Source organism: Erpetoichthys calabaricus, chromosome 2, assembly GCF_900747795.2.
Source record: "Erpetoichthys calabaricus chromosome 2, fErpCal1.3, whole genome shotgun sequence".
Taxonomy (NCBI): domain Eukaryota; kingdom Metazoa; phylum Chordata; class Cladistia; order Polypteriformes; family Polypteridae; genus Erpetoichthys; species Erpetoichthys calabaricus.
In genome coordinates, this window is record NC_041395.2 from 163,248,545 (window position 1) to 163,267,858 (window position 19,314).

At 35.3% G+C, this 19,314-nt stretch overlaps 1 protein-coding gene across 1 annotated transcript in view; it reads left to right on the forward strand.

The window, feature by feature from the left end:
* The window catches only part of slc2a2 (solute carrier family 2 member 2), a 44,188-nt gene that overhangs the window by 20,930 nt on the left and 3,944 nt on the right, over positions 1-19,314 (forward strand). Inside the window, exons 3-10 of the mRNA XM_051922890.1 lie at positions 312-496; positions 2,816-2,940; positions 8,606-8,721; positions 11,838-12,000; positions 12,345-12,532; positions 16,272-16,376; positions 17,559-17,660; positions 17,787-17,990. Coding sequence (XP_051778850.1) covers positions 312-496; positions 2,816-2,940; positions 8,606-8,721; positions 11,838-12,000; positions 12,345-12,532; positions 16,272-16,376; positions 17,559-17,660; positions 17,787-17,990 — 1,188 coding nt within the window. The remainder of the gene's footprint in view (positions 1-311; positions 497-2,815; positions 2,941-8,605; positions 8,722-11,837; positions 12,001-12,344; positions 12,533-16,271; positions 16,377-17,558; positions 17,661-17,786; positions 17,991-19,314) is intronic.

The following is a 19,314-nucleotide window of genomic DNA, read 5'->3' on the forward strand; positions in this document are numbered from 1 at the left end:
ATCACAGGGCTCATTCATGTACACAAGGCTAATTCAGAGATACCATTTAGCCTAACCTGCTGTCTCTGGCCATCTGTGGGGGGGAAACTGGTAAATCTATGCAGACACAGGGAGAACATGCAAACAACCAGCCATAGGATTCAAACCTAAAGCACTGGATCCATAAAGCAGCAGTGATACCACGACCCTACAGTGTCACTAGTGTTTTTATTAATTTACAGAAATCAGCAGAACATTTAACAAAGGTTTTGAATGAAAGAAACTTAAATGTGAAGTGAAAAATTAATGATCACTGTGTAATTTTTTTGCAGGTTATTGAAGCACATTACAGACTGGTATTGCACGGATTTCAGAATGAATCACTCGTCTCCAGTGAAAGCACTGTATCTGTGCATCAGTCTGTTACCATGTACTGGTCCCTTTCGGTATCTGTCTTCTCCATTGGAGGCATGTTCTCGTCATTTCTAGTTGGATGGGTTGCTGAAACACTGGGCAGGTAGGAAAGAACCTTCTTCTGGTTCTGATAGAAAATAATGAATAACCTGTAGTGAACAAGTTGGCAATAAGTAGAAATTGACTTTTGCATTACCTTAGAAACATTCAGCATCATATCAAATTTCAGCATGCATGGACTTGTCAAGGGGTTAATAAATGTTGAACTGACTGCTGTTACCTAGAGATAAAGACCATTGTCAAAAATAGAGTCCGCTGCTTTGGTCAGCAATGATTTATTCTTTGTTGCATTTGCTCATGTTTTCATTTTTTATAATGAAACTAATCTCACACTCTTCCTGACCCTTCAGCAGTAGAAAGGTGTGTTTTAATGTGATGTGTTAATGCACATTTAATACATCAAAGGATATCAAAGGATGCATTTCATTACTTTTGCTCAATAATCTCTTTGGTCCTTTAAAATTTTAAAAAATAAGAAGAAACTGTAGGTTGTGAGCAGTGGTGTACCTCTAGTCAGTTCAGGCGGCACAGTTGCACCAGGGCCTACTACAACAACAACAACAACAACAACATTTATTTATATAGCACATTTTCATACAAAAAGTAGCTCAAAGTGCTTTACATAATGAAGAAAAGAAAAATAAAAGACAAAATAAGAAATTAAAATAAGACAACATTAGTTAACATAGAAAGGAGTAAGGTCCGATGGCCAGGGTGGACAGAAAAAAACAAAAAAAGACTCCAGAAGGCTGGAGAAAAAAAATAAAATCTGTAGGGGTTCCAGGCCACAAGACCGCCCAGTCCCCTCTGGGCATTCTACCTAACATAAATGAAATAGTCCTCTTTGTAGTTCGGGTTTTGACACTATGGCAGCATGGTTGTTATTTTACATGGCCTTATTATTAACCTGCTTGCCCACCTGCATCAGAATAAAGAGGGTTAATGGCATTATCATTCCCACAACTCCATGTTCAGTTATGACAAGTGACCATTTATGCAGCTTACTGTATATGCCTAGTATATCTCATTGAACGTGATTTTTATTTAGATTTAATAATAGTAATAAGTGATTATATTTATAAAATGCTTTTCTAATATATTCAATCCACTTTAAATAGACAGTGGGGAATGACTTGAAACACCACCAATTTCTAGCATCCACCTGGAAGATGTGACAGAAGTCATTCTTGCACCAATACACTCACCACACATTAGCTATTAGGCATTTTAGGGATGAGAGAGATGGCCAGTTAGAGACAGGGGTGATTAGGGAGCTAGAAAGACCAGGGTGTGATGGACAATTTAGCCAGGACATCCTGAAATATCCTACTTTTTTCAAAAGATACTTAGGGATTTTTCATGACTACAGCAAGTCAGAATCTCAGTTTTACATCTCATCTAAAGTACTGCACCAATTTTAAATGAACAGTGTGGCCATTACTGCACTGGGGCATTGGGATCAACATGTAAGACTACAGGCGCCCCCTGATGGCCTCACCAAAACCTCTTCCAGCAACAACACAATCTTTTTGTAGATGGTCTACAATCAAAGTACTGGCTGAGCCCAAGCATGCTTAGCTTTAAAAGGATTACCTGTAATGGTGTACAACCGGTGTGACTGATGGCTTAGAATTCATTTTACACGAGAGAGTCTAATTTTTCAAGGCCGATCAAGTTCTAGTTTCCCCACTAGCTGTGAGTGAAGATAGTTACAGTATTTGAAACATTGTAAAGCATCTTCTCAAACCATCACAATTAATGTGTTTGTGGAACATTACTATCTACCTGGCATGTATTTCTAGAATTCAGCTTATCCTTGTGTGCAAGGTACTTTATTTATCAGACTTTTCAATGCAAGTTCAAAATAAATATCTGTATTTATCCGTCTGTCTATATTAAAAAACATGTCTGACATTAAACATTAGAAGATACTATATAAATTCAGCTACACATACATACTATACTCTCTCTGCCTCCCCATCTTCCTACCTCTAAATGTACACTGACTATGCACTTGTTTGGTCCACCTGCCTGTATATTTGCTTGCTTATTCAATGACAGCACCACATTGTCAAGTGCACATGCCTATTTTAAAATTACGGTTATTATTTGATTTGAACATTTTCTATCAGTTTTCTTATGATTTTTTTTTTCATGGGTACAGCCATTTTCTTAATGGCAGCAGTGTCCGCTGCTGTTTAAATGAGAGAGGCATACCATGTAACGTGGGCATGGCAATGCAACACAATGACATCTTGCAATTACTTCATCATTAGTCTGAAGAACAAATGACCTCTACTTGAGTATAAAAATTTTGTTCCTAACTATAAACACTGCCTGACATTTTGTGCTTCTGTTCCAGGGTAAAAGGAATGCTAGCTATAAATATTCTAGCCATTTTTGGGAGTCTGTTAATGGGATTGGCTAAATTTGGCCCTGCACACATAATGGTCATTGCAGGACGAACAGTACTTGGGCTTTACTGTGGTAAGAGTTATTTACGTAATATATATGCAATATATATGTAATATCCTTTTTGCTAATGTTCCTTAAAATGTTAAAAGCCAATAGAATTTAAGTAAATTGTAAAGACTCTTTATTGATAAATGATTCATATTATTACCTTCTTTAATATATTATGGCATTCTTTACTTTTCTTTCCTTTTCTGTCAAATGTTGTGAGGTCATTAGCTTTCATACACTATCAGACAGCTTTTACCCTCAGGTAATAAAGTTGCTCAGTCGATACAGGATCTTGGTGGGGCAGAGCCTATTCTGGCAGCTTTGGGCACAAGGCCTCAAATAGCCCATTACAGGGCCCCATTATGCACACAGCCACCTTCCTATTCAAAATGATTAAATTATAACACCCAAGAATATATTTTGTCAATCATAAAAACCATCATAAACCTGTCAGACACCTGCATATGATTGTGTCAAACTCAATTCTGCAATGGGTCAGATTTTATGGAAACATGCCTTATTAGGACCACATCTCATAAGGTGTTGGGAACACAACTATGCTATTTGCGATTCCTTTATATACAATAATACATTTTACTAATATACCACATTTCCAATGTCAGCTTAACAGCCAAATCAGCAAAACAAGTAGAAGCAGAGAGAGACCTGATTAGAGGTTTGAGATTTGATAAATTCCTGAGATAAATGATATTGTGATTTTTCTTTTTAATTAAGAGCTATTATAATGTCAAGATTTACTAATTTTGGCAGCCAAATTTCCCCAATATGCAATTTGATTACACCCTTGATTATTATTTAATTTTTGTTGGATTTATGCTGCAAACTGTTTAGGTTTTTGAATAGCATTTTGTGTAGTGTGTAGGTTACTAAATCTATGAACTCATAGAACAAATGCCTGAAAAAATGTTTTAATTATTTCTCTGCTGAATTCAATGAAGTAACCTAATCATTCCTCTCTAACAATTTATCTCTAGGTAAAAACAATTAAGACATGAGTAACTATGAATTACTGGCCATTAAGCTTGCCTTAGAGGAACAGATAGAATTCTTTTGTCATTTTCACAAAGTATCACTACAAATGTTTCTATTCTAAAATCTGCCCAGTAATTAATTTGTCAAAAGGCAACCAGGCAATAATTTTCCTCAATTTAATTTCTTCAGATTGAATCAGAGTTAGTGACAAGAATGTTAAAGTGGAGGTTATATTTAATCAATTAGTTGATAAAATAATTGGGAGCAAACCTGACCCTGGTGACCCAGAAAATATATACTGTTTCAGTCATTCTTTCTGATGAGACAGTACAAGGGGAAAATAAAATGTAACTGCAATTTATTTTATAAAAATAAAAGACAAAAGAATACCTTGTTCTTGAGCATAATTTTTTGCCAAAATATTTTAGATTATTAACACATATAGTAAAACAGTCACACAAAACTGCCTAAACCATGTCATGGGTAGGTTCAGTATTGTGAGTAGTAAAGGACATGAACAGACGATCATCTGTTACACATGTGCTTTTTAATCCATTCTTAGACACTTCACTGAGGCAAAGCATTGTTTCCATTCTATGCTGAAATTTGATGATGGATCTGTACTCTAATAAAACTTCAGCCTACCAAAAATAAGCTAACTGCACACTGCTCTTCATATAAAAAGAGAAGGGAGTAAACATGTTACCATTGGTATAACAAGATTATTTAGATAAATAAGGATCACACATGCATGTACAACTACCACTGTTGTATAAAACAATTAAAAGAATAATCTGGATAATTTTTGACTTATCCTCATAATTTGTCACGTTATAGCAGTAATGTTATCCTGGAAGGTTTTCTGAAGGGTTACGTTTGTCTTTCAAACTGACCGCTCAAATGTGTTGACATGTAAATATGAATTCTTTTCTGCAGACGCCTGAAAATAATAACAGCTTTAAAAAATAGATATTATTGGTGGGCAATAATGATCTAAAATATTGTGACTACTAGGGTGCATCAAAACTCAGTACCAGATAATACAGTTAGTAAACAATCCACATTAATATGTTGATTTTCAACCTTCAATCTTCTTTTAGTGGAATGAAGGTGAGCAGACAGATTGAGTGTTCTCTGCTGTATTTGGAGCAGCATTTCAGGAAGAGCACCTCCTCTTTTATTGAAGTGACATTCCTACTTAAAGCCACTTTTATAAATCACTTGGACCATATGGTTCCTGTCAGATCTTGTTGGGCAGAGAAGGTGCTCTGGTACTTCTGGTTATTATTCTGGTGTGTGTCTAGGGAGACATACCTCAAAGTCCACTTGGAAAGAGAGTAGAACAGGTTCCCAGGCATCTTGAGCTTCAATCCCCTTTTTAAATGTTCTACTCTCAGAACAAAATGAAAGGACAATATTTTAGGGTCTGTGTGGTGCAATACATCCAAAACATATATTTATGATCTGCCACTTTGTTATTTGCCTGTTCTGAAAAATATGTGGACACATATGTCTATGCAGTGTCTGAAGTGGGGAAAAAAGAAATCATGAAACTCAGTACTTTGTGAACTCATTACTCTCTAATCCCCCCACCATTACGTTTTTCAAAATAAAACTGAAACCTCAAAGAAGAAAGCCTGAACTAATTTTGTATGTTGTGTCAAAACTATGGAAAAAGCACACAGAACAAAAACATATTCATATTAGATGCATTTTTTGGGTTTTCTTTCATGGAAGATTGTTAAGGCTTTTTCATGTGCTTGTGATCCTTTGTGAATATTTGTTTTCTGTCTAACTGAAGTTTGCTTATTATCTCTTCCTGTAGCACTACATGAATTACTATTACAGCTTGGCTTTGCTTCTTCCACCCTCTTCATTTTTTTCAGCAATAAATCAGAGTTATGAAACAAAGAGTAGGTATATTTTATAACAAAAATATAAAAAGAACGAAAACAGTGAAAAAAAATTGAAAAAAACCCAGAGATTTTTAATATAGCTGTTTAATAAGTCCATCCACCCGCTGAATCCAAACACAGGGTCACGCCAATCCCAGCGCGCAAGGTAGGAACCAATCCTGGGCAGGGTGCCAACCCACCGCAGGACACACACACAGCACACACCAAGCACACACTAGGGACAATTTAGAATCACCAATCCACCTAACCTGCATGCCTTTGGACTGTGGGAGGAAACTGGAGCAGCCGGAGGAAATCCACGCAGACACGGGGAGTACATGCAAACTCCCACGCAGGGAGGACTCGGGAAGCGAACCCAGGTCTCCTTACTGTGAGGCAGCAGTGCTACCACTGCGCCACCGTGCCACCCTGTTTAATAAGTGAAACAGAATAAATCAATTTGCTATGTGATAAAAATCAATAAAACCACCACAGTCCATAAATCTATAATTTAATAGCTGGTCTGAGTCAGAGGAAAAGCAAGAAATTGGCAAAGGTCAACAGACTTGAAGAAAGCATCTGCATAGAAATAATCAAAAAGAAGAGAACAGTCTCCAGAGTTAAATCACACAAGAAATGAATATGAGAAATATCCTGCTGATGCATATTTTTATTCCAATTTCTTTCACTTTTTTTAATTCTTTTAATATTTTTGTTATGAAATGCATCTACCTTCTCATTGATAAATCAGATTTATTCTGAAAGGGTAGATGGTTTTTACATTTTCACTGGTAAATTTTCATTTTTTCAATAGTGAACGCTAGTTCCCATATGCAGAAGTTCATAGTATACTGCAAGAACTGCATTGAACAGTTCTTTACAGCGAACAGTTAACCCCTTCTGAATATTAAATTGACTAATTTGAACTCCTCAGGCTTCCATTTCTCAGAAGCCACCAGTGTCAATAAATATAATATTTAAAGGATGATATTCTCTTATGTATCCTTCATGGATTTGACAAAAAAACAGCAGGTCTATGTTAAGACTGCAAGATGCATGTTGAGTGGCTGCCATAACATCAAAGATTAGAATGTAAATGAATGGTATGATCAGTAATGAAACAACATTTTAGAAGTAGTTTAACTGTGTTTCTGACCATTCTCACCCAAACTGTGCCTATTGAATGTTTACACTGCTCTTTTGGTCATTGACTGATTCTTAAGGCACATTGATTTCTATACGGAGGGCGAGAGTGATTAAAGAGATTACCACTGCCAAAGATTTCATAGAAATTTTATAGATACACAACAATGCATGCATTCCAAATTATTTTTTTCTCTCAGTTTTCTGTTAGTTTGGTAATATTTCAGTAAATTTCAGCACTGGTTTTCATCTCAAATTATATGGATAATCATAAAAAGTAATAATGATCTGGAATGATACCTGCATGCTTCAGAATTCCAATAAGACTCAGGATAAGTGCATTTAAATCTGGAGCTATGGAACTTCCCTAATTTAAGGTTTGTTTGGATGTCAACCTCAATGAATCAGCATGCTTCTCTTATAATCCAATATGCCAAATTTAAACTGTTAATGAAAGATTTGAAAACGTTATGGGATTAAATATGTCACAACTTGAAAAAAGCCAATAATGTCCATAGGAATTTAGCTAATCCAAAATTGAGAACAATACAAGTTCTCATTGGTCAAAAAGTTTGGCTTTTCTCTAGTCACTCAAGACTTTCTATGGTGTCACAAAAGATAGTGCTTTTAATTTTTGTCTTCCAAATTTTTGTTTATCAGATAACTTTATTCAAAATATATAAAAAAAACATACTTTATTTCTAATATCCTTTGACACCCCTGCCTGAGATCTTGTTTCAATATTCTGTCTCTATACTATGTAAGAATCTGTGAATAATTAATACTCTTTGAAGCTTCTGCTCTATGAAAACTCTTTTTCTTACATCAAGACATTTAAACCGTTCCTGACACCTCTAGTGTAAATTTTTCTCATACTCTTTGTGTGTGTTATTTCTTTATATTTTACATGGAGCAATTTCTTGCAGTTCTTTATAATGATCACTTTCGTTTTGAAATTAAATATTAAATTTTGTGTTGTAGCTTATCAGATTTCAGTATTTGCAAAACATAATGAACTTGTACTTATGAATAATGAAATTCATTTGTGTGATTGCCCAGTTTATTTTATCACACTTTTAATTAGTACTGCTCAAGGAAACACATTTAATATATAAATAAATAAATAGATATTAAAATATAAATGAAAATCAACCTTTCTCTATTGAATTGTAAATCTATTATTTCATTTTTTATATCTGAACCTTTCGTATTTACCATGCTGATGCAATCGACATATACCCATATATTTCAATATTTGCATGCCATTCACCTCACATTTGAATTATCTTGTAATCTACTTTGTTATCTTGTCTTCCATCATGTTGTTTAGTTTTCCATTCTTGTTTTTATCGTAAACTACCTTGTTCATTGTCTAAGTGTTTTACTGCCGTCTGCCTCATATTTGAAATAACCTGTAATCTACTTTGTGTTATTATCTTCAACTTTGGGGTTTTGTTTAATTTTCTTATTTTTGTTTTAAACTGCCTTGGTGCTACATATATAATGTGCTTAATAAAATAAAGATTGATTAATTGTTGAATCTTAATAATTAAATATATAAACATATCTGAAATCAGAAGAATGCTGTCCAAAAATGCAAACAGAAGATGTAAAAATATAATTTTACAAATAACTTAATGTTAAAATTCTGATTGAAGGACTGTCATCTGGGCTTGTTCCAATGTATGTTGGAGAGATTTCTCCTACAGCTTACCGGGGTGCATTTGGGACACTCCATCAGCTTGCAATTGTCACTGGAATTCTAATCAGTCAGGTAAGTGTATACATTTTATTGTGCATTTGAGAAACATACACATAAATGTATAAGTCACAAAGGACTCATTGTACAAGGCAGACTGATACAATCTACATCAGACGTTTCTCTTCCTTGTCAGTATATTTTCATAGTGAATTTTAAGGACATTGATATGAAGTGTTCAATACAGACTCACAATGCCAGTGAAAAATATGGGAGAAAAATAATTATTTATCCAACTTGAACAATGTAAGCCTGCTGTGGTTAAAGTGTATTGTTGTGGGAATAATGAAAGGTCATTGCCTATAGATAATGTGATTTTTTTCTCCACCATCCTATTGAAAAGATAGTTTTGGTTCATATTTTTAAAACGCAGAAAGATAACTGAAATTAAATGAGATATCACTAAATTTAAAGAAATAATACATAGTTAATATGAATGAAATTAAAAACAGAAATCAGAATTGACCATATTCTTCTCAAATAAGCATATTGTAAAAAGCCTTTCAAACAGAAAGGATCTAAACAACTTTGAATAGAAGGCGGGGACAGAACTTGAATCAGAAGCACCTAAAAAACAGGAAAATACGGTTTCAGTCAAAATAGTTTAAAAAGAGAGACCATCATAATTCTCTATAAACTATATCTTCATAAGCCTGTTTCATGGGGCTGGCTTGTTCACTCTGCTTTGCTGTTAAACTTCATGTGGAAATTCTGGCAATGCTGTGGAACTGTGTTAGTTTGAAGGTTAATCATCACCTAGAACAGGATATCTTGGGGAAAGTGCAACAGATGTGTGGGGTTTTGGGGCAACTGCTTTGTGCCATTTGGGCTTGTTACTGTAAATAAACAAGAAAAAAACACCAATTTGTAGAGCATATAACCTGCTGAGAAACTTAGAAAGATTATTTCAGAAGCAGGTTATTATCATACTCAAATACTTTGTGTTATATAATTTATAATAATTAAATACTTTTACTGCGTAACAAAGAATTTGACAAAACATAGGTCGCTATATACTGTACATAAGAATAAACATCTGAAAAATCACAAAAATAATACAGTAGATTCCCCAGGTCCAAAAAGCATCAAAGGCAAAGGCAAGTCACTGTGGATGAAAGAATTATACAACCTATACATACTGAGTAAACAACTAATGCAAAGAAGAGTGCTTACAGGTATCCATTGTTAAAGGCATGTACAGTATATAATAGTTTTACTGCATATGTGTGGTAACATAAGAATAGAAAAATTAATTATCTTAATTGTTGTCAATAAATCAAAATTATGGAATAGACTAGTGAAACTCAACATCTAAAAGTAAGGCGGAAAACAAATAAATTAACATCAGCTAATAATAATCAGCACTGAATCTGCAACATGAGAGAAATGGATGAAATGAAATTGCAAAATGGCCTGAACCACTGCATGAATCAAGTTTATATATCCAAAAGGCTTCTCGGCATAGTAATTGATTATTAAAATCGCTTGCTGAGGATGGGGTTGGACAATTTCCAAAAGCATATATTTCATATTGATATTTCAGATCAGATGTAGCTGGCACATCTTTTTGTGAACTGGACGCAGCTGGCACATCTTTTTTGCTTCCAATAAATCTGTGCAGATCCTACACATTTGTTTCTTCTATCAGAAAGATAGACATGCCTTGTAAAAAAGTAATACATTTTTATTAATGTTTATTTAATTAATGTTTTTATTGTTATTATTTCATAGTGTCTCACTCTTATGTGTTTCCTGACTCTGGAAGGGTGAGGGCAAGGTCAGGCTCCTAAGGTTTGTTTTGACTAGGTGCTACACAGCATGGCTAATTGCATTTGCATTAGGCCTGCATCTCCTTATATGGACCCAGTACACGGCCAGTTGGCTGCAGCTCTGGCCACCAGAACTCAGTTTGCTCTGCTCTGTACTGTCAATATTCTGTTTGAGATTTGGATTACTGGCAGATAGTATATGTGCACTGGTAGGTACCTGCACACCCAGAAAGCCTATTTTGTGAGAGATCAACGTTATTTACTCTGGGAATTGTGTTTGTAAGTAACTGATCTGCTGCACATAGTGAGGAGCATAACATGCTTATCCAGCAGTGAAGGTGCAGTGTACAAAGAATCTGTACAGAATGACAAGTTACTGTATTTTCATAATACTGCAAGCTTTTTTTTTGCATGTTGGCTGCAAATCAGGCTTGAGTAGTGATATCACACATGCAGGAAGCAGATGAGACAGAGATGTAAAATGTAAGGTGGAGTATGCTTACAGTATGCATGCTTGAAAGTTTGCACATGGCTGCTACAGTTCTATGATGTCATGATGGCCTTGCAAACCATCAAGGGCACTAGGAAAAAAAGCTGGGCACATGGTAAATTTCTAGGAAAATATTTGGCAAACAAGGTCACTGCTGAACACTGCATATTCACCATGAAAACACTGGCAAATTCCATTCATCAACACTAGCCATCACATTCCGGTGAAGATTTGGGAAATATAATAAGGCCTAAGCAAACGTATGGATTATTCCTATAGACAGGAGATGCTTGAATCAGTAGTTCAACAGTATGATTACATCTCCATTTTTCAGGTTTCTTCTCTCCTAAACTAAATCAAGATTAAATGAAATTGGGTTTTCGATATCCAAAGCATTCTCCCAAATACCAACACTAACCAATTACTTTAGACTCAACTAATGGTGTTTTAGTCTGATGCCTGTGCATGTACAGGAGGACAGAATTTCCTAAAACATTTTTTGGAAGACCAACAGACCTACAGTAAGTAACAGTTAAATTTTATCTGGCTGGCCTAGGCCACTACCAACCTAAACTTATGACATCTAATAGAGTAAGTAGGCTATTATACTGTTAATACCTTTTTATTCAGTACGCTAGGATGCCCCATCTACTTGGTCAAATAGTAGTGGCTCCAAATAATTTTAAGAAGGAGTGTCTTTACCAGGTTTATGCCTAGTGTTGCTCAATCTACTGCAATGAATCTTTCAATTATCATTTACATTTTATCAGAGGATGAGCTAAATTGTTAGAACTTAACTGTATGTGTTGTGTGAGTGTCATTCTGTCTTGCTTCATATTCTGATTGGACCTGGTTGCTCTGTTTTTTTTAAGGTTATTGGATTGGATTTTCTGCTTGGAAATGAGTCATTGTGGCCTATACTGCTTGGATTGTCGGGTGCTCCAGCTATACTTCAGATAGTGCTGCTTCTGCTATGTCCAGAGAGCCCCTGTTATCTCTACATCAAACTTGGGAAGGAGCAAGAAGCACAAAAAAGTAAAATCACAAAGAATTTTAATACACATTAGGCAGATGTAAAAGTGCATTTTGTGAGCTGCACTTACAGTAAAAGTCTTCATAGATCATCTGTCTTTACAGCTTAGATCACATGTGCATTAATTCATTCCGTTCCATTAATTTGCTCTGTGTGAGTGAGCGTGGGTATGTGTGTGTATGTGTGTGTGTATGGGTTCTGCAAAGGACTGGCATTCAAATGCATTCAAATTCCTGACAAGCATGCTCAATTTACTATTCACCATCTGGGTTTGTATTATTTTTTCAGTTGTTGCTCTAATGTAATGTGCGACATTGCATTTATACTGTATATCTCTGTTTTATAGATTTAAGAAAACTCAGGGGTGGACAAGACATAACACAAGACTTAGCAGAAATGAACAATGAAAAGGAGGAAGCCAAGAAACAGAAAAAAGTTTCAGTTGGACAGTTGATCATTCGGCCTACATATCGGCAGCCCTTGATTGTTGCTTTGATGCTGCATCTTTCCCAACAGCTATCAGGAATTAATGCAGTAAGTCTAACATAAAAGGGAATTTTGATATAGCCTTTTATTATTTATTTATTCATCCAATCCATGTATCTAACTGCAGTATTTCACTTTCAAAGTTTTTAAAAGCTCATCTATGAACAGCGTTTTTAAGGCTTGCTTCTGTTGATCACCAGAATGGGCGAGCAAGTGCCAGTCCAATTAGTAGCGAACAGGTATCAGTCATGTCTCACCTAGTGTCACAGGTTTAATAGACAGGAAAAAAAGCAATAAATAGAGCCAATATCAGTGAATTTGTCTAAGATCCTAACCTGCATGATGTGATGGCCATATTCGTTTGTTATTAAAAATTATCCATGCCCTGAAAACACACTTATCTTGACAAAGAATTGCAACTAGAGGTGGTCTCTTTCTTCAGTCCAGTGTCCACTGTATGAGGCTGTGCACCCTAACTACTTCCATCATAAGCAATTGTTTATAATTTATAGGGAAGTACTATCCACCATATAACACATGGTTTTATCTTTATTCTGTATCTGGTCTCTATACTAAAGCTTGTAATACTTGTGAATTTCCCCTTGGGATTAATAAAGTATCTATCTATCTATCTATCTATCTATCTATCTATCTATCTATCTATCTATCTATCTATCTATCTATCTATCTATCTATCTATCTATCTATCTATCTATCTATCTATCTATCTATCTATCTATCTATCTATCTATCTATCTATCTATCTATCTATCTATCTATCTATCTATCTATCTAAAGCAGCTAAATGCCAAAGGGCAAAGTGTCACTGGACTGCTGTCCAAAGGAGATGTACAAAATGCAAACTATACCAATTGGATAGCTGCAACTTATTATGTTTTTCAAAACACTTATGGTGGAAGTGTGGCCAATGAACAATGAATTACAGAAAAACAAAATACATAAATGAAAAATTAATTGCTATAAAAAAGAAAATAAATTTCAGCAGGAGGCTGCAGTTCACATTACTTTGGAGTAAGTGAAGTAGGATTAACATTGAACTACACTTTTCCTTGACATCTTGTAAAGCACTTTGAGCTGCATCCAGTGTATGAAAATGTGCTACAAAAATAAAAATGTTGTTGTTCTTGTACACTAACTGGTTTCCCTACCTCTTCTAGAAACTTTTGAGTTATCATTTGAGTGACAGGGCATACTGCTCCTGCCCACCAGAGTGAAGAGAAGACCCCCATACTGGTGGCTTAAGAACACCTGTGTGTGCCAGTATGGGTTAATCTCTCTCCATCAAGCCATCACCTTCTCTCTTATATAAAAACACAATCCCAGCCAGATAACCCTTTATAATTGACTCTAGATCACCTAAATAACTATGAATTTATGTATGATGTTTTTAAAACTTAGTGGGTGATTTTTCAAGAAATTATAATAGTTTAATAAGTACACAAGTGGAAACCACTGAAATACCTGCTGCCCTTTGGCAGTAAGTATGTTGCACTGCACTACTTAAGATTAATTGTTAATATCACAGCCAAAACAACAAAACAGGGTTAAATCTTTAAAGATATGGCAAGGTGTATTACTTAATTTCTTATAAATGTACTGTGTTTTTCTGAATGCAAAATAAGGGAAGGAATAAAAGAGTCAGTTATTTATAAAATGAGATCATTTAAGGATGAAAAAAGACTTGCTGATTATAAAAATATTTAGAATAAAAATTTGCAGCCACATAGGGGGCAACACTGAACCACTGTTGCATGTGTCAGTTATATTCTGTGCTGTATACACCATAGTCAGAAAACTGCATGTCCTTCTATCTTGTCACTTGCTAACAAAACTGAATTCACTTCACTGCAGAAGATTATAGCAATGTGATAAGTTGGAAGCATTCCATTCATTTGTTAGCCTGAATGTGAGCTCTACCATGTTATCAATAATAACAGTATGTACTTATCTGTTTAACTATATATTGTAAAACTAAACATTCCTATTGCAGTGATAAACCAGCAAGCAGCTTTGACAGCAATTGATTGAAAATGCCAGTCTATAGCAGCAGCAGTTTAATCAAGTATAATTCACATCTACACATTGACTTTTGTGACTTTAGTTAATGTGTGGAGTACCCCAAAGTAAGCTACAAGGTCTGGGTGCTTATTCCCCCTAATGATGGGTTGTGATGGCTGTGCTATAGTGTGGGGTGCATCAGAGCAACGAAGAAATTCAAAACATACTTTGCAGTATATCTGCAACAAGGGTGAATCAGACTGTAATCATAAAATGACAAATATGTTCTGAGATGTTTCATTTAATGAAGTTTACAAGTAAAGTAGTTAGACTCACTAATCATGGTGCCAGAGAGTGGCAGCATGTTGCATGTTGATTAACAAATGCAAGTAAGAATGTCACATGTGACAATACTGACCCTATAAGGCTATAAAGAAGATAGCAGGAAAGGTAAAGAACTAAAATAAGAAGTAAAAGGGTTCAATTATTTTCAAAAGGTGACATCAGAGGCCATAGATTAATAAACTTCAGCCAGTCAGTCAGCCCTTCAGTCAGTTTCAAAATGGATAGTCGAGTGTCTCGTTTATTCAAGTGGTTCTCAAGTTCATTGCAATGCCCCACTTTGGCTTCAGTTGTTCATCCCAACCAACTTTCTATTTTAACTGAATAACTACCTTAACTGTAGCGGGCGAATGATGAGGCAGGGCAAATTCAAATACTTGGGGTGCCAACCAGGCAAAACCGTGTTTAATTCCAACAAAAGAAGAAAACATTAAATTAAAGAGGTGCTCAAATGTGCTCTCTCATCTGGGCAATTCTCTCTCTCTCTAAAACAGTCAGGTCCAAAATAAGATGCCACCTTCCAGAGGTGTCTCCCTTTCATACTGAGAGGGCCGGAAAGAGCAGAGCCCCCCTTTGTTGTGTTCAAGGGGTGCTTTCTTGTGGGAAAAAGGAGACAAGACTATTAGAGACTTAGGGACTTGTCCTGGTGTGATACCACATAGCTTAGGTGAGCCCAGAAGGCGATCCTCTGATGCACATGCATTACAACATTCATTGGAGTGAATTTGCCTTTTTTCTTTCTTTTCTTTCATTATAAGATTTTGTTATTTTTTAATGTTGTGGCTTTGTAAACCTTTTCTTATTAACTATCACACAAATGATTATGATACTCATCAATTTTAGTGTCATTTATGCTGCACTGATCATCTGGAATAACTATTATATATATATATATATATATATATATATATATATATATATATATATATATATATATATATATATATATGCAGTTAAAGGAGCAAAATCCACATGAAAAGGTGTAAAAAATAAACATGGTAAATGAAAGTTAAACATTTAAAGCCACAGTAAAAATGCACATTTCTGAATTTCTTCTAAACATAAATATCATACCAGCATACTTATCTTAAAGCAAAATAGAAAAAATGCCAGGAAAAAAAATAATTACCACAAGTAAAAATAACTCATTTATTTATGAAATTTGTTGGAGTAAAAACCTACAGCCAAAGGTGTTCACCAGGACTGAAAAAACACATATTTGGGGAAATAAAATTTATTTTGCATTACCTGTTTTATGTTCATAAACTCTTTTGGTCTGTTTGACTAATACAATATGATATTCACATTTTTACTTTCATTGTACACAAATGAGCCTTTCTTCAGTCTATAGTCACTTAAAGTTTAGTTTTATTTGAACTTATTCATATTTTTATGTTAAAGATGTATCTCTTTTCTTAATTCTTAGATATTTTACTATTCCACTGGAATTTTTGCCAGCGCTGGAGTAAGACAACCAGTCTACACTACCATAGGAGTCGGTGCAATTAACTGGATTTTCACTCTCATCTCTGTAAGTAAATGTCAAATCAGAAAATTCAGTTAAATTCAAATAAAGTGTAATACCAGACCGTTGTTTTTTTTTCAGGTTACTTTGGTATTCTTCCACATCTAAAAGATGTGCATGTTAATAAAAAGGGTCAAAACTGGCACCATATGAATTAGTGAATGTAACCTGTGATGGATTGGCACAACAAAAAAACTTACCAGCCCTTTGCAACAATCAACTGTAAACATTATTTTAGTCCAGTTCTTTGCAGGAAACACCCAGTCCTACACCTATAATCATTCAAACTGGGCCAGTTTACTGTTTCCAAACTAAAAATCCTGTATGTCCTCAGTATGCGGATGCAAGCCCATAAACGACATGGAGAAATGTGCAAACCCTAGGCAAATGTTGACCAGGACAGGTTATAAAACCCATGACTCTGGAGATGTAAATCAACAGCTTTATAGACTTTGTCATCAAGCCAGAAAATATTTGCTAATTAAAAAATAATTAACAGACTGGATGCACTCATTTCCTGACATGGCAATTTCTTTAGAAGAAGCTTGAAGCAACCCTACAGTATGCTCATCATCACGCCCTTAGTCACACCATCCGTGTTTCATTTGTCTCTGATTTCATACAACATATGTAGGTTACTTCTAGCCACATTTCTCACTTTGAATTACATTGCAGTGATCTGAAGACTTCGTTCAGCCATTCAGATCTTCATACCTTGTCTTTCTCAAATGTTCCATTATTCTTGTCATGATGGACAGTTTTGTCTTATTATGGCACTTATGTTTCTCCTTACATGAATTTTGACTATATACTGTAGTCTTTCTTCTTACTTGTGATTTGTTTTTTATTTGCTTTGACTGATTTGACACTGCCCTTTTTTCATTTTGACTATGTCTCATTAGTCTAAATTCTCTCGTGAAAATGTCATCACTTGTACTTACCCTCATCTGAGTTCTTGATGCTTAGTAGTACACATACTCTCAAGGGGAAATAAACCATGAGTACAAAGCAAGAAGAATAAAGATTTGTTACATGTAAAGCTGAGGTTGAAGCAACATAATAGCCTAGAAGAGAGTATCACTTGATACTAAATCATAAGAAATTAGGTGGAATAGAATGTCTAGCACTATTGAGCTCAATGACCTATTCTCATTGTAATGTCCTAATGTTAATATCTGCTTCCCAAAGGTACTACTTGTTGACCGAGCAGGAAGACGAAGACTAATTTTGATTGGCTTGGTGGGAATGTGCCTTTGCGCTGTTGTCATGACAGTTGGCCTGACTCTAGCGGTGAGTGTCTGATATCTGATTTACTGTATAACTGCTTCAACTGCTTAATTCAGTACATGTTGTAGAGCTTACTCAGTAGAGTTTGAGTGCTCACAGTTAATTATTAGATAATCTTCCTCTTTTCAGACAACATTGCCTTGGATGAGCTACTTGAGCATAGCAGCAATCTTTCTCTTCGTCAGCTTGTTTGAAATTGGTCCTGGGCCTATTCCCTGGTTTTTTGTGGCGGAACTATTTAACCAGGGCCCAAGACCAGCAGCCATAGCCTTAGCAGGCTTTTGCAACTGGGCATCCAACTTTCTCATAGGCTTGTGCTTTCCACATATCGAGGTAAGAGCTCAGTCTAATATGATTCTCTACTAAATTCCATGATTTTTTGGGCAACAGTAGAGCATTCCAAACTAACTGTGGTAAGCAAAGTATTCCAAAGAGATTTTTTGGCAATAAGGTTCCGCCAGAACCTGTTGAGTCAAGTACATGCAAGTAAAAGGTAATATGTACAACACTGTAGCATCAAAAAGAAGACAAAGAAAATAACACTTAATATTAAGACACTCGCATAAATGAGCTACATATGGGGGCAGTGCCTAAAACTTCCTAGAACCGGAGTAGCACGGGAGTAGGGTATAGGTAGGTAGGTATCGTATGCCTACAGGCTTCTTAATCAGTCTGCTGAGTGGCATTGTGCTGATTTCATTGAGTGCATATTTCCAAAATTTATTCCAGCACTCATTTTCTTTTTTCAAGCTGAAAAATGTACATCAGGTCATATCAAACATCAAGACAGCGATGATTATCTTTTTTGACAATAACAGACTTGTTAATAAAGAGTATGTTCTCTGTGAACAGACTGTTAATCAGCAACATTTCATCTACAGTATGGGAAAGCATCAGAAAAAAAATGCCCAGAGCTGTGGCAACTGCAAAACTGCATTTTGCACCGTGAGAGTGTGCCTGCATACCTGCATTGTCAGTCAAAGAGTTTTTGACTAAAAACAATGTGGTTGTTGCTTCATTCCTCCCATATTCACCAGATCTCGTTCTCTGCAACTTCCTTTTGTTCCTGAATTTAAAATTGAGACTGATGAAGATGATTTGTTACCATGGAAGAAATCCAGGAAAGAAACTGCAGAAGGCTCTAGACACAGTAACAAAAGATTAATACAGGAAATCTTTCCTGAAATCGAAGAAGCACAGGGATAAATGTTTTGCATCTCAAGAGAAGTATTTTGATGGTGATTAAAATGGAATTGATGTCAGTTATATAATAGTTTTTTTAAGTAATTCCATGAATTTTTGGGTCCCCCCCTTGTACAATGTTGCTGTGTTGAGTTTACTTTACCCATCTTACTCTGCCTAATCAGAACGACCACTCATCTGACTCAACTAGCTACTGGTGCGCTTAAATACCACAGTGCTGTAACAATCAAAACAAACAAACAAACAAAAAAAACATAAATAATAAACTTTTCCAGCAATGGTAATACAAAGTCGCATATAAAAAATGCATTATACGTATCAAAAAATAGTCTGGTATTTCTAAAAGAGCTGACAATGTTACCATTGTTTCAGAACTGCTTTTAGAATGGGAGAAATATTGTCTGCCATGATGTCAATCAATGGCTGATATAGCCATGTCTACTATGTTAAACCT